The 16867-nt window shown below is 42.7% G+C and overlaps 1 protein-coding gene across 1 annotated transcript in view; it reads right to left on the reverse strand.

The window, feature by feature from the left end:
• Window positions 1-16867, reverse strand: part of LOC128697096 (Ig-like and fibronectin type-III domain-containing protein 2) — a 466169-nt gene that overhangs the window by 70007 nt on the left and 379295 nt on the right. The window contains exon 4 of the mRNA XM_070095088.1: window positions 6843-7052. Coding sequence (XP_069951189.1) covers window positions 6843-7052 — 210 coding nt within the window. The remainder of the gene's footprint in view (window positions 1-6842; window positions 7053-16867) is intronic.

Genomic DNA, 16867 nt, shown 5'->3' on the forward strand with positions numbered 1-16867 from the left:
TATATACATTGAGAAGGGTATTACTCCCAGTATATATACATTGAGAAGGGTATTACTCCCAGTATATATACATTGAGAAGGGTATTACTCCCAGTATATATACATTGAGAAGGATATTACTCCCAGTATATATACATTGAGAAGGGTATTACTCCCAGTATATATACATTGAGAAGGGTATTATTCCCAGTATATATACATTGAGAAGGATATTACTCTCAGTATATATACATTGAGAAGGGTATTACTCCCAGTATATATACATTGAGAAGGGTATTACTCTCAGTATATATACATTGAGAAGGGTATTACTCCCAGTATATATACAATGAGAAGGGTATTACTCCCAGTATATATACATTGAGAAGGGTATTACTCCCAGTATATATACATTGAGAAGGGTATTACCCTCAGTATATATACATTGAGAAGGGTATTACTCCCAGTATATATACATTGAGAAGGGTATTACTCCCAGTATATATACATTGAGAAGGGTATTACTCTCAGTATATATACATTGAGAAGGGTATTACTCCCAGTATATATACATTGAGAAGGGTATTACTCCCAGTATATATACATTGAGAAGGATATTACTCCCAGTATATATACATTGAGAAGGGTATTACTCCCAGTATATAAACATTGAGAAGGGTATTACTCCCAGTATATATACATTGAGAAGGATATTACTTCCAGTATATATACATTGAGAAGGGTATTACTCCCAGTATATATACATTGAGAAGGGTATTACTCCCAGTATATATACATTGAGAAGGATATTACTCCCAGTATATATACATTGAGAAGGGTATTACTCCCAGTATATATACATTGAGAAGGGTATTACTCCCAGTATATATACATTGAGAAGGATATTACTTCCAGTATATATACATTGAGAAGGGTATTACTCCCAGTATATATACATTGAGAAGGGTATTACTCCCAGTATATATACATTGAGAAGGGTATTACTCCCAGTATATATACATTGAGAAGGGTATTACTCCCGTATATATACACTGAGAAGGGTATTACTCCCAGTATATATACATTGAGAAGGGTATTACTCCCAGTATATATACATTGAGAAGGGTATTACTCTCAGTATATATACATTGAGAAGGGTATTACTCCCAGTATATATACATTGAGAGAGGTATTACTCTCAGTATATATACATTGAGAAGGGTATTACTCTCAGTATATATACATTGAGAAGGGTATTACTCTCAGTATATATACATTGAGAAGGGTATTACTCCCAGTATATATACACTGAGAAGGGTATTACTCCCAGTATATATACACTGAGAAGGGTATTACTCCCAGTATATATACATTGAGAAGGGTATTACTCCCAGTATATATACATTGAGAAGGGTATTACTCCCAGTATATATACATTGAGAAGGATATTACTCCCAGTATATATACATTGAGAAGGGAATTACTCCCAGTATATATACATTGAGAAGGATATTACTCCCAGTATACATACATTGAGAAGGGTATTACTCCCAGTATATATACATTGAGAGGAATACTTCTCTCATATATGCACTGAGAGGGACATTTCTCTTTATATATATTTATATATATATATATATATATATATATATATATATATATATATATATATATATATATATATATATATATATATATACTGAGACTACTCGGTATTTTAGGTACTAAAGTAGTGTTGTGTGGTAGTGAAGAAGTCATGAGCAGGCTTCATGGACGTCGTGTAATAGATATAAACCCAAGTAAACCACACAAGGTTTATCTGAAATAAGATTGGTTTATGAAGGCTACAATAGTAAAGAATAGGTTAAATACCTGAAAGTCAATAAATACAGATGTTATGAAGTACTTTTTCAGCCTCAGTGTGGTCATGATGGCTTAGATGAGGAAATGGTGGACGCAAACGTCATACAAGGTTTCGAGTATAGGTATGGCATGAGAAATAAAGCAAGAAGTTAGTGAAATTTGTCAGATGATGTTAGAACTCAGAGTTTACACACACACACACACACACACACACACACAAATGCTGGGCCAGGAGCTGTCACTCGACCCCTGAAACTACATATAGGTGAGCACACACACACATACACACATGCTGGGCCAGGAGCTGTCACTCGACCCCTGGAACTACATATAGGCGAGTACACACACACACACACACACATACATATACATACATACACATACACACACATACACACAAGTAATTTAAGGACGTACTTGTTTAGTGTGAGGGCAACAGACGAGCAGAATAACTGCTTGTGTAAGTGGTGGAGACAAACTCCATACACAGTTTTAAGAGTAGATATGAAGGGGATCAAGAGGCCAGAAACCACAACTTAGAGGCGGAGCCAGGAGCCATAACTCAACCCAAGCACAAATAAATACATGCCAAATACAACCATGCGGTGAATATACATTCATTATATACATAATTCACTGTATGATGGGAGGTACAATGGTGTCAGTGAGGAAAGCTTTTGATTCAAGGAACTGGAGTATCCTCTCCTTCTCTGAATCAAGCCTGATTACCTTGTATATAGTAAACTCTCTCAGAGATCAATCTCAAAGACCAATCTCAAGAGACCAATCTCAAGAGACCAATCTCAAGAGACCAATCTCAAGAGACCAATCTCAAGAGACCAATCTCAGAGACCAATCTCAAGAGACCAACCTCAGAGCCCAATCTCAGAGCCCAATCTCAGACACCAATCTCAGAGACCAATCTCAAGAGACCAATCTCAGAGACCAATCTCAAGAGACCAATCTCAGAGACCAACCTGAGAGATCACTCTCAGAGACCAATATCAGAGACCAATCTCAGAGACCAATCTCAGAGACCAATCTCAGAGACCAATCTCAGAGCCCAATCTCAGAGCCCAATCTCAGAGACCAACCTCAGAGACCAACCTCAGAGACCAACCTCAGAGACCAACCTCAGAGCCCAATCTCAGAGCCCAATCTCAGAGGCCAATCTCAGAGCCCAATCTCAGAGATCAAGCTTTCTCAAGCCCTAAATTGGTCTCTAAGTGCAGTACTCATAAGGTCTTCATCCAAGAAGAGTAAATTAGTACAGTGATCTAAGTCACATGACTTACACAAAACTGTATGTAAATATTTAGGAAAAGGAGACGAAAATACCTTGAGGTGCCTGGAAATATGCAGTGTAATATGCAGTGTAATATCATGCAGTGTAATATGCAGTGTAATATGCAGTGTAATATCATGCAGTGTAATATGCAGTGTAATATCATGCAGTGTAATATCATGCAGTGTAATATCATGCAGTGTAATATCATGCAGTGTAATATTATGCAGTGTAATATCATGCAGTGTAATATCATGCAGTGTAATATCATGCAGTGTAATATCATGCAGTGTAATACCATGCAGTGTAATATCATGCAGTGTAATATCATGCAGTGTAATACCATGCAGTGTAATATTATGCAGTGTAATATCATGCAGTGTAATATCATGCAGTGTAATATCATGCAGTGTAATATCATGCAGTGTAATATCATGCAGTGTAATATCATGCAGTGTAATATCATGCAGTGTAATATCATGCAGTGTAATATCATGCAGTGTAATATCATGCAGTGTAATATCATGCAGTGTAATATCATGCAGTGTAATATCATGCAGTGTAATATCATGCAGTGTAATATCATGCAGTGTAATATGCAGTGTAATATCATGCAGTGTAATATCATGCAGTGTAATATCATGCAGTGTAATATGCAGTGTAATATCATGCAGTGTAATATGCAGTGTAATATCATGCAGTGTAATATGCAGTGTAATATGCAGTGTAACATACAGCAGCATAATAACGTACACATATATACACTGATAGGTATCTCTCATTGTACGTACATCAGGAGATGTATATATCTGTGTATGTACACTGAGAAGTGTATATCAATGATATATACTGTGAATATATATTAAAATAGTATACAATACGGACAGGTTAGTAAGCATGAAACATGTACAACAATTATAGGTATCTATTCAGAAACGTTTCGCCCACACAGCAGACTTGGTCAGTCAAGTACAGAAAAGTTGGCAGGAGCAGTAGAGATGTGAAGACAACGTAGTCAGTCCATCACCCTGGAAGATGTAATTCTGAGGTGGTCAGTCTACGTCTGACCACCTACTGACGATGTTACCTATATCCTATATAATGTTCCTATACCACGTGTGGCTACTATATCAATCATCTGTGTAAAATTTCTATCAAATGTCTTATAGAAGTGTGTATACGCCCACTATAGTTGGTTTATCATGATCTATCACCATGGATACCTTAGTCAAAAAGGTTGCTAAATTATTCATGTAAGAATACATATTTGTAAAACCGTGCTGAAATTAGTTGATCAATCTATATATTTGAAAGCGGCTTTAAACTGCATCACCAATTACTGATTCCATCATTTCTTAATAATTAAGGCAAGGCTGACTGGTCCATAATTTGAAGCTAAGGATCTATCTCCCAACTAGTATCAAATGTGACATCTTCCGATGGAAATAAATGGTATAAAATACCGACACAATGGAAATATAAACACTTATGCAGTATAACGTGATCCTTTGTTGACAAACATTTCGAAACGTTGCCAATAAAGGATCACATTATACTGCTGAAGTGTTTATATTTCCTTTGACATCTTCCACTCACCTGGTACAATACCTGTTTGTAGTGATCTGCTGAAAAGACCAGCTAATGATTTTGCTAAGCTCCTACTTACATTCCTCTACATTGTAATCAAAAGAAGCGCTAAACCGCAAGGGTTATACAGCACAGCAGGGCAGGGAAGGATGCAAAGGAAATGGGTGGCAAGAGGGAGAGGATAGTGGATAGTGCAGGGGTAGAGGGTAGCAAGACATTAAGGTAGAAAGGACGGAGGAGAGTGCTAGAGGCATCATCAGAGTTTGTGTAGTAAATCAATCGCTGTCAGAAATTCAGTGTGAGAGTCTGGGTTAAAGGAGGGTCTGTCAGCAAGACGGGAAGGTAAAGGAAGGGAAGACCAGAGAGGGGACGACGTACATTCCTCTATAACCCTTGAGAACAAACAGGTCATCAGGCCAGGTGACTTGTTTGGTTGTCTGAGGCCCAGGTCATCAGGCCAGGTGACTTGTTTGGTTGTCTGAGGCCCGGGTCATCAGGCCAGGTGACTTGTTTGGTTGTCTGAGGCCCGGGTCATCAGGCCAGGTGACTTGTTTGGTTGTCTGAGGCCCGGGTCATCAGGCCAGGTGACTTGTTTGGTTGTCTGAGGCCCAGGTCATCAGGCCAGGTGACTTGTTTGGTTGTCTGAGGCCCAGGTCATCAGGTCAGGTGACTTGTTTGGTTGTCTGAGGCCCAGGTCATCAGGCCAGGTGACTTGTTTGGTTGTCTGAGGCCCGGGTCATCAGGCCAGGTGACTTGTTTGGTTGTCTGAGGCCCAGGTCATCAGGTCAGGTGACTAGTTGGTTGTCTGAGGTCCAGGTCACTACTGACTTTGATCTTGCATGATTTATTCTCCTCCTAACCTGCATAATTGTTGATTTATGGAATCTGTTTCGTTTCCTCTTGGGTAAAAATAGAGAGCAAATAAGTGTGGAAAATGATACAGATTTCTTCATTACTAACAGTAAGCTGACCTGAATTACATTTAAGTGATCCTATTTTCCCTAATCTTGCCCTTATATACCTAAAAGAAACCCTTAGGGTTGCTCTTTGATTCCCTCACAACTTTTAAGTTCATATTCTCTTCTGGCTTTCCATATTCCTTCTTGACTTCTCTCTTACATAAAATATATCGTTCAATAAGACGGCCGTCGCCTCTTTTGATACGCCTGTAAATCTCTCTGTCTCTTTCACCCAAGAGATGTTCCAGTCTCTTGTTTATCCCATGAAGATCATTCATGTTTAATCTAAATTCTCTACCAGAAACATATGCAGCTCGTCCAGCTTGTACAATGTTCCGGGAATTATCATACTGGCAGCCATCACTGCTCTCTGTCTGGTCCCCCTCACGACTGTCCCCAGTCAACTAACTTACCCAGTCAATAATAGAGCAGACGAGAACTTGAACCGTGGTCAATTCATATATATATATATATATATATATATATATATATATATATATATATATATATATATATATATATATATATATATATATATATATATATATAATGGGAAGAAGAGTTGGCATCATCAGTATAAAGAATATTACCCAAGTTTAAAGAAGCTGTGATGAAGGGAATGTTGAAAGTTGTTTCTGTGCAATGTTGAAAGTTTGCAACACCAATCTGATAGCTGAAGTTTAAAGCTCTTCTTTTTTACTTGGTAAAATTTACAGAGCTGTTATCCTGCCTCAGCTCGTTTACAGGTAAGCTGGTGTTATCCTGCCCCCTGCTTATTTACAGGATAAGGACTTAACCTACCTCAGTTCATTTACAGGTTAGGAGCTGTTATCCTGCCTCATCTCGCTTACGGGCCAAAAACTGCCCAGGATGCCAACCACATATGTCAGCTAACTCCTAGGTACCTATTTACTGCTAGGTGAACAGTGGCAGCAGCAGCAGGTGTTAGGAGACTTGCCCATACGTCTCACTCTGCCCAGGATGGATTTACATACTTCACTACTTACCAAAAACCATCAACCACCACCTACAGTCATCTACCACCAACAACAACTATCAACCACCACCACTAGCACCCACCCACCACCACCACCACCACTATCAACCACCCACCACTAGCAACCACTCACCACCACTATCAGCCACCCACCACCACCACTACCACTAACCTCTGTCATGCAGAATGGACACCCTATCATCGTTCGTAATGCTTCTATCAGCCACAGTTAGGATGGTCTTCTTTCCATCCTCATGTTTACTCCACCACACAGTATGGTTGCCCAGCTCTGCAACCACACACGTCAGCAAGATGTCGTCTCCCTCCTGGAACTCTCTGGGCGCGTTGGCAGTATTACGAATAAAAGGCTTGGTTTCCGATCCTGTGGAAGAGAGAGGATGTGATGGTTAGTGAGGATCAAGTACACAAACCCATACATACGAGACGTATCGAACCGAGTCGGACCATTGACAAGTCAGACTAATACACGAAGATGAGGAAGCCAGTATATATAGGAGAGGGGGACAGGAACGGGACAGAGTAGTGACGTAGGTAATGCTGGTAGTGGAATGATCCAATCTTTTAAGTACAGGATCCATTTCTTTAAGTATAGGGTACAATCCGTTTATATAGGATCCAATCCTTAAATTATAGGATCCAGTCTTTTAATTATAAGATCCAGTCCTTTAACTATAGGATCCAATCCATTATGTATAGGATCTAATCCTTTAAGTGCTTGACCCAATTTCATAAGTTTAGAATCCAATCCCTAAAGTGTGAGACTTATAGAGGCTCAGAATCTAATCCCTTAATTGTGGAATGCAATCCATATGTGTGGAATTTCCAATTCTATAAGAGATTGTCCCCTCAAGGAAGGTTCCTTGATGTTGGTGAGGGGCTCTTGATTTAGGGAATTGGATCTATGCTCCAGTTCCCCAAATTAAGCCTGAATGCCTTCCACATACCCCCCCAGGCGCTGTATAATCCTCCGGGTTTAGCGCTTCCCCCTTGATTGTAATAATAATAATAATATAAGAGATTGTGGGATCCAATCCTCTATCAATTGTATCCAATCCTATAACAGTGGGATCCAATTCTATAACAATGGGATCCAATCCTATAACAATGGGATACAATTTTATAACAATGGGATCCAATCCTATAACAACGGGATCCAATTCTATAACACTAAAATACTCACTAATGGTACAACGACACTGCCATTCGTGCAAGCTGTTCTCTGGCATGTTCTACAGTAAGCTTTGCTAATTCAAGCGTACGAGCAATAGATTCAGCTTGAGTGGATCCTGCCCGGTTACTACCTGTCTCTGGCCGGCTACTACCAGCCTCTGGGCGGCTACTACCTGTCTCTGGCCGGCTACTACCAGCCTATGGGCGGCTACTACCAGCCTCTGGGCGGCTACTGTCTATGGGCGGCTACTACCAGCCTCTGGGCGGCTGCTATGGGCGGCTCTACCTGTCTCTGGCCGGCAGCCTCGGGGCGGCTACTACCTGTCTCCGGCTACTACCTGTCTCTGGGCGGCTACTACCTGTCTCTGGCCGGCTACTACCAGCCTCTGGGCGGCTACTACCTGTCTCTGGGCGGCTACTACCTGTCTCTGGCCGGCTACTACCAGCCTATGGGCGGCTACTACCAGCCTCTGGGCGGCTACTGTCTATGGGCGGCTACTACCAGCCTCTGGGCGGCTACTACCAGCCTCTGGGCGGCTACTACCTGTCTATGGGCGGCTACTACCAGCCTCTGGGCGGCTACTACCAGCCTCTGGGCGGCTACTACCTTTCTCTGGGCGGCTACTACCTGTCTCTGGCCGGCTACTACCAGCCTCTGGGCGGCTACTACCTGTCTCTGGGCGGCTACTACCTGTCTCTGGCCGGCTACTACCAGCCTCTGGGCGGCTACTACCTGTCTCTGGCCGGCTACTACCAGCCTCTGGGCGGCTGCTACCTGTCTCTGGCCGGCTACTACCAGCCTCTGGGCGGCTACTACCTGTCTCTGGCCGGCTACTACCAGCCTCTGGGCGGCTACTACCTGTCTCTGGCCGGCTACTACCAGCCTCTGGGCGGCTACTACCTGTCTCTGGCCGGCTACTACCAGCCTCTGGGCGGCTGCTACCTTTCTCTGGCCGGCTACTACCAGCCTCTGGGCGGCTACTACCTGTCTCTGGCCGGCTACTACCAGCCTCTGGGCGGCTACTACCTGTCTCTGGCCGGCTACTACCAGCCTCTGGGCGGCTACTGTCTGTGGCCGGCTACTACCAGCCTCTTGGCGGCTACTACCTGTCTCTGGCCGGCTACTACCAGCCTCTGGCCGGCTACTACCTGTCTCTGGCCGGCTACTACCAGCCTCTGGGCGGCTACTACCTGTCTCTGGCCGGCTACTACCAGCCTCTGTGCGGCTAATACCTGTCTCTGGCCGGCTACTACCAGCCTCTGGGCGGCTGCTACCTGTCTCTGGCCGGCTACTACCAGCCTCTGGGCGGCTACTACCTGTCTCTGGCCGGCTACTACCAGCCTCTGGCCGGCTACTACCAGCCTCTGGCCGGCTACTACCTGTCTCTGGCCGGCTTCTGCCAGCCTCTGGCCGGCTACTACCAGCTTTCTCGACGAGCGTATCACCAGATCAACAACCCTGGGTGTTATCACCAGTACGAACAAGCAAACACAAAAACACTGAAATCTCCATTCATACTAGATACACTTGTTGGGACCACAAGACACATGGGCAACAGTTAGGCATCTTTATTCCGAAGCGTTTCGGAACTGCATACCATTATCGGCACTATTATGAATACCATTATCGGTATTGTATACCATTATCATAATCACACTTGCTTGGGACTCATTAGCCATCAGTGTTGTATTGTTGTTATGAATCAAGCCATGACGCTGCCCTACTGTCAGACCTCGTCAGTGCCATATACGGAAAGATTAGTTAAGCAGAGGCAAGATTAATGCCACTAAGCACCTAACTAGCACTAGTGCCATTACTAGACATGAAAGAACGAGACGTATTGACAGGCTATAAACTAGCACAGGCTCCCATGTTATGATCACTAAGACGTTCCAATAGGCGTGCTGTAGTCAGTTATGTACCAACTTTTAGTACAAAGATCAGTGATGGAGAATAAAGTGTACACAGTAAATAGCCTGATTAAGCATATATTCCACCACCAGAATGTACAAACTGTTTTTGTTTATGTATAGAGTTCCTGGACAAGTGGAAGGCAATATTGCAGAGGGGAATTAAGAGTAAAATGAGAATACTCTTTCTACAAGTATCATATCTAAATAGTAAGTCAGAGCCGGTAAGGTGTGAGTCAATCAGGTGGTGTGAGCCAGCCAGTGGCACGAGAGGGTCTGATAGTCTGCTGTGGTGTGAGCCAGTCAGTGGCACGAGTGTGTCTGACGATATGAGGTGCTCCTAGAAGCCAGGTAACCCCCCTGAGGCCACCAACCCTCCCTCTAACACATTAGACTGCCACAGCACCTAGTTAGCCACCCCATACTATAATGGTCGACTTCATCCTAGAGAACAATGACTAACCATACTTCTGAGTGACTAACATACCGGATAGTTTTGCATGGCATGCGTCGAATACAGGACGAAATACCCCAACAGAGAGCAAAACTACCTTCAAGCCCTTAACATATGCTACACTAAGACTGTAAAGACAGTGCGAAAAAATAATCATACCTGTAGCCTTCGTGATTCACGAAATCGTAATAACACGATTACAAACACTTCAGGAAATGGGTGGGGTTTCAACCCCTGGCGAGTGAATCTTCACTTCGATGGGTCATTTGCTCCCACGGGCAAGAGGACTCTATTCTCACTACCATGCAGTCACTCTTATTTCTGCTGCTGTGTGGGGGTGTCCTAAGTAATCAAGGTTTACTGGAGTCCCAGAAGTAACTCATTATCCACCAATCCATCCTGTTCAACTGCAACATGATACCATCAACTTCAACCACAAGCCAATACTCAAGAGTATCGTCAACCTTAACTGTCAACGGGTGGAAACATCAGGACGTATTACCTTAAGACACCTGCTGTTCAATGTCACCCAGCAGTACAATAGGTACGTGGGTGTTAGTGGATTGGTGTGGGTCGCATCCTGGGATAAGATTGACCTAATTTGCAAGAAATGCTCTTCATAACAAAGGGCTTTCTATATAATAGTATGTCAGTGATATCAGTTATGGACTGTATACCTCGTACACAGCTTTGGTGTGCGCCAGGGGTTGAATACACGTAACAACATTTAAGACATGTTATCACAGATACATTTCGGTCCGAGGATTGAAACGTTTTTAACCTTACATTGGACTAAACGTCCGTACGCAGACTAGGTCTAGGAAGTTAGACGGATCTCCGACTTGGGTATCGGTTAACACTAGAACTAAGTGCTGAAGGAGTGATGATAATCTGACAATTGATAAATAAGGCATTTTATGCAACCTTTGAGTATCTTATGGAAACGTTTCGCCAGTCAGTGACTTCCTCAGTCCAATACAGAGAAGAAAGGTGGAAGACTGATGAACTGAACACATCGACTCCAGGCTTAGGGACTGAGTACCGTAAACTCTTTCTCATTTTCCACCGTTCTTCTCTGTATAGGACTGAAGAAGTCACTGGCTGACGAAACGTTCCACAATGAAGATAAACAGATATTACGCAACCGAGTGTCAACACAGCATGAAGCCAGGTTCCCCCTGACCCACTGATCCACCACCAAGACACTCCACAGTGGGTGCTCTGGACACCTCGAGGACAATCCATAGAGCACCACTGCCAGTGGTTCCTTCCACTTAAGAGGAATTCAGTCTGAGTTGTCTGCCAAGACGTGGGAGTCTGCCAGGGTAGCATGACCATGCCACACGGTCTGGAATCACTCGTTGCCTGAGACACTGTTGTCCTCAGGAAACCAAACATGTGAAACGTCTGGGGTATCTTCATTTGTAGACGTTTCGCCTTCCAGTGGCTTTATCAATGTAAGATCATAATGTGAAGAAAGTAGAACTATATACAAAAGATGAGGTAATTAGTCCCTCAGCCTTGGTAGGTGCAGAGCAACCTAATCTTGAAGACTCCAATACTCTTCACCAACTCCAAGGCTGAGGGACTAATTACCTAAACTTTTGTATATAGATATACTTCACGTTATGTACTGATGAGTCACTGGATGGTGGAACGTCTACAAATAAAGATACCCAGACGTTGTACATGTTTCTAGTTCATCTTGTCGGTATTATATACCATTCCTGAACAAACACTTGTTAGAGTACCACTTCTAACCTTAACCCAAAGAATCTGGAAAAGGGTTTACTGTAACCTGCTGAACCTACCCGACCTCCCAGCTGGATAAAGATGACATACAGATGGTACGTTTGTCCCTGATGCATGAAAACACTGTACCAGCAGCCAAAAGATGGTGCTTAATTCCTCTTCCTCCTCCTCTCATGCCTTGGAGAAGAGCAGTTGGCCTCAGATCATGGGGAAGGACCAACAGATCATGGGGAAGGACCAACAGATCATGGGGAAGGACCAACAGATCATGGGGAAGGACCAACAGATCATGGGGAAGGACCAACAGATCATGGGGAAGGACCAACAGATCATGGGGAAGGACTAACAGATCATGGGGAAGGACCAACAGATCATGGGAAAGGACCAACAGATCATGGGGAAGGACCAACAGATCATGGGGAAGGACCAACAGATCATGGTGAAGCACCAACAGATCATGGTCAGAGACCTGAACACTGAACTGGCGATGCGTAGCACACGCTGAGACTAAGTGTAAAGCTTTGGTTGGACCACTGCATTAACACAAGTGGAGCTGCTTCACCTAACCACTGCAGAAATCATGTCTCTTGTCTCACCAGAGCGGGACATGATCACCAAGCGAATTTCTTGGCCAGCCTACCATTACCACTACTACGACTACATACTTCCATTACCATCTTTCCCCACCACCACTACCATATTGTATTCTGGCCTTCTCTACTTTTGTCTCGTTTGTGACTTGACAATGGTTCAGCATGAAGCAAAATGTCGTCATAAATGATTTAAGTGCGGATGTTTGGAATACAATACCGACACATGTACAACACCTGGGTGTCTTTATTGATGAATAAGACACATGTACAACACCTGGGTGTCTTTATTGATGAATAAGACACATGTACAACACCTGGGTGTCTTTATTGATGAATAAGACACATGTACAACACCTGGGTGTCTTTATTGATGAATAAGACACATGTACAACACCTGGGTGTCTTTACTGATGAATAAGACACATGTACAACACCTGGGTGTCTTTATTGATGAATAAAACACATGTACAACACCTGGGTGTCTTTATTGATGAATAAGACACATGTACAACACCTGGGTGTCTTTATTGATGAATAAAACACATGTACAACACCTGGATGTATTTATTGATGAATAAGACACATGTACAACACCTGGATGTATTTATTGATGAATAAGACACATGTACAACACCTGGATGTCTTTATTGATGAATAAGATACATGTACAACACCTGGGTGTCTTTATTGATGAATAAGACATGTGCAACACCTGGGTGTCTTTATTGATGAATAAGACACATGTACAACACCTGGGTGTCTTTATTGATGAATAAGACATGTGCAACACCTGGGTGTCTTTATTGATGAATAAGACACATGTGCAACACCTGGGTGTCTTTATTGATGAATAAGACATGTGCAACACCTGGGTGTCTTTATTGATGAATAAGACACATGTACAACACCTGGGTGTCTTTATTGATGAATAAGACATGTGCAACACCTGGGTGTCTTTATTGATGAATAAGACACATGTACAACACCTGGGTGTCTTTATTGATGAATAAGACACATGTGCAACACCTGGGTGTCTTTATTGATGAATAAGACACATGTGCAACACCTGGGTGTCTTTATTGATGAATAAGACACATGTGCAACACCTGGATGTCTTTATTGATGAATAAGACACATGTACAACACCTGGGTGTCTTTATTGATGAATAAGACACATGTGCAACACCTGGGTGTCTTTATTGATGAATAAGACACATGTGCAACACCTGGGTGTCTTTATTGATGAATAAGACACATGTACAACACCTGGATGTCTTTATTGATGAATAAGACACATGTACAACACCTGGGTGTCTTTATTGATGAATAAGACACATGTGCAACACTGGATGTCTTTATTGATGAATAAGACACATGTACAACACCTGGGTGTCTTTATTGATGAATAAGACATGTGCAACACCTGGGTGTCTTTATTGATGAATAAGACACATGTGCAACACCTGGGTGTCTTTATTGATGAATAAGACACAGGTACAACACCTGGGTGTCTTTATTGATGAATAAGACACATGTGCAACACTGGATGTCTTTATTGATGAATAAGACATGTGCAACACTGGATGTCTTTATTGATGAATAAGACACATGTACAACACCTGGGTGTCTTTATTGATGAATAAGACATGTGCAACACCTGGGTGTCTTTATTGATGAATAAAACACATGTACAACACCTGGGTGTCTTTATTGATGAATAAAACACATGTGCAACACCTGGGTGTCTTTATTGATGAATAAGACATGTGCAACACTGGATGTCTTTATTGATGAATAAGACACATGTACAACACCTGGGTGTCTCTATTGATGAATAAGACATGTGCAACACCTGGGTGTCTTTATTGATGAATAAGACATGTGCAACACTGGATGTCTTTATTGATGAATAAGACACATGTACAACACCTGGGTGTCTCTATTGATGAATAAGACACATGTGCAACACCTGGGTGTCTTTATTGATGAATAAAACACATGTACAACACCTGGGTGTCTTTATTGATGAATAAAACACATGTACAACACCTGGGTGTCTTTATTGATGAATAAGACACATGTACAACACCTGGGTGTCTTTATTGATGAATAAGACACATGTACAACACCTGGGTGTCTTTATTGATGAATAAGACACATGTGCAACACCTGGGTGTCTTTATTGATGAATAAGACACATGTGCAACACCTGGGTGTCTTTATTGATGAATAAGACACATGTACAACACCTGGATGTCTTTATTGATGAATAAGACACATGTGCAACACCTGGGTGTCTTTATTAATGAATAAGACACATGTACAACACCTGGGTGTCTTTATTGATGAATAAAACACATGTACAACACGTGGGTGTCTTTATTGATGAATAAGACACATGTGCAACACCTGGGTGTCTTTATTGATGAATAAAACACATGTACAACACCTGGGTGTCTTTATTGATGAATAAAACACATGTACAACACCTGGGTGTCTTTATTGATGAATAAGACACATGTACAACACCTGGGTGTCTTTATTGATGAATAAGACACATGTACAACACCTGGGTGTTTTTATTGATGAATAAGACACATGTACAACACCTGGGTGTCTTTATTGATGAATAAGACACATGTACAACACTTGGGTGTCTTTATTGATGAATAAGACACATGTAGACTGTAGGGAAAGAAGGGGCACAACTGCATGGAGAAGCTCTATCAGAGGAGACTGTAGCAAATGAAAGAGCTAAGCTTTATGTGGAGGCCCTAACAGACAACAACAGAGAGCCCAAGGAAAGCCGAGAAGGGAAAAATGACAGGCCACTGAGCCCAAGTACATTAGCCAGTGAAACTGATGAAAGGAAAGCTGCAGTGGAGGAAACCAAATTAAATGAGGGGATACACAGGGATATGCAGTGGGAGAATGAAAGGGTGAGGTCAGTCTTTGTGTATGGGGCTCCAGGAAGTTGAAGGGGAAACATATGAAGCAAGAAAACAAGGGGAAAAAAAAGCAATTGAAAGCATCATGAAAGCAATAGGAGAAGACGACATGACCCAGCTGGAAAATTTTCGGAGAATAGGGGAGTTTGTGAAAAAAAGAACCCGGCCAGTGAGAGTGACCTTCAAGGCAGAAGCGACTCGGACCAGGATACTGCAGGAGAAAGCACGATTAAGGGACATGCCGGTATACAGGAAGGTGTATCTCGACAGCGACAGAACACAAGAAGAAAGGCAGAAACTGAGAGAGATGGTACAAAGGCGAAAGGAGGAAAGAGATGGGATGGAGAAGACAGACAGGAGATCCCAGACCCAGGAAGAAGATAAAATACAGCCTCCCTCACAACTTCCTATAGAAGCCTCCCAACCAGGTCAACCCCAGTGCAACCAAACACTCTAAACCAAAACACCCATGCCACATCCAATGCCCCACCCACTACATTACAAACTCCACCCCCACAGCAACAACCCATAGTTCCTTACCAGGACTCCCACTTCCCCAACCCCAATATACCTCCCAGACCACAGTCTTAGAAAAGAAGTTGAAGGTGTGGTATACAAATGCAGATGGAATAACAAACAAGTATGAGGAGTGGCACGAAAGAATCAAAGAGACATCCCCAGACATAATAGCACTCACAGAAACAAAACTCACCAGAATAATAACAGATTCAATCTTTCCATCCGGATATCAAATCCTCAGGAAAGACAGAGGGAGGAGAGGGGGAGGAGGAGTTGCACTGCTCATTAAAAACCAGTGGGGTTTTGAGAAAATGGAAGGAATGGATGGCACGGGCGAAAGGGAGTACTTAGTAGGAACAATCCAGTCTGAGGGACATAAGGTGATAATTGCAGTAATGTACAACCCACCACAGAACTGCAGGAGGCTAAGAGAAGAATACGATGAGAGCAACAGAGCAATGATCGACACACTAGCCGAGGTGGCCAGGAGAGCACACATGGGGGGAGCAAAGTTACTAGTTATGGGTGATTTCAATCACAAGGAGATTGACTGGGAAAACCTGGAGCCCCATGGGGGTCCCGAAACATGGAGAGCCAAGATGATGGATGTGGTACTGGAAAACCTCATGCATCAACATGTTAGAGACACTACCAGAGAGAGAGGAGAGGATGAACCAGCAAGGCTGGACCTTGTATTCACCATGAGTAGTTCGGACATCGAGGGTATCATGTATGAAAGGCCCCTGGGAGCTAGTGATCATGTGGTTCTGTGCTTCGACTACATAGTTGAGCTCCAAGTGGAGAGAGTAGCAGGAATAGGCTGGGAAAA

This window comes from Cherax quadricarinatus, chromosome 49, assembly GCF_038502225.1.
Source record: "Cherax quadricarinatus isolate ZL_2023a chromosome 49, ASM3850222v1, whole genome shotgun sequence".
Taxonomy (NCBI): Eukaryota; Metazoa; Arthropoda; class Malacostraca; order Decapoda; family Parastacidae; genus Cherax; species Cherax quadricarinatus.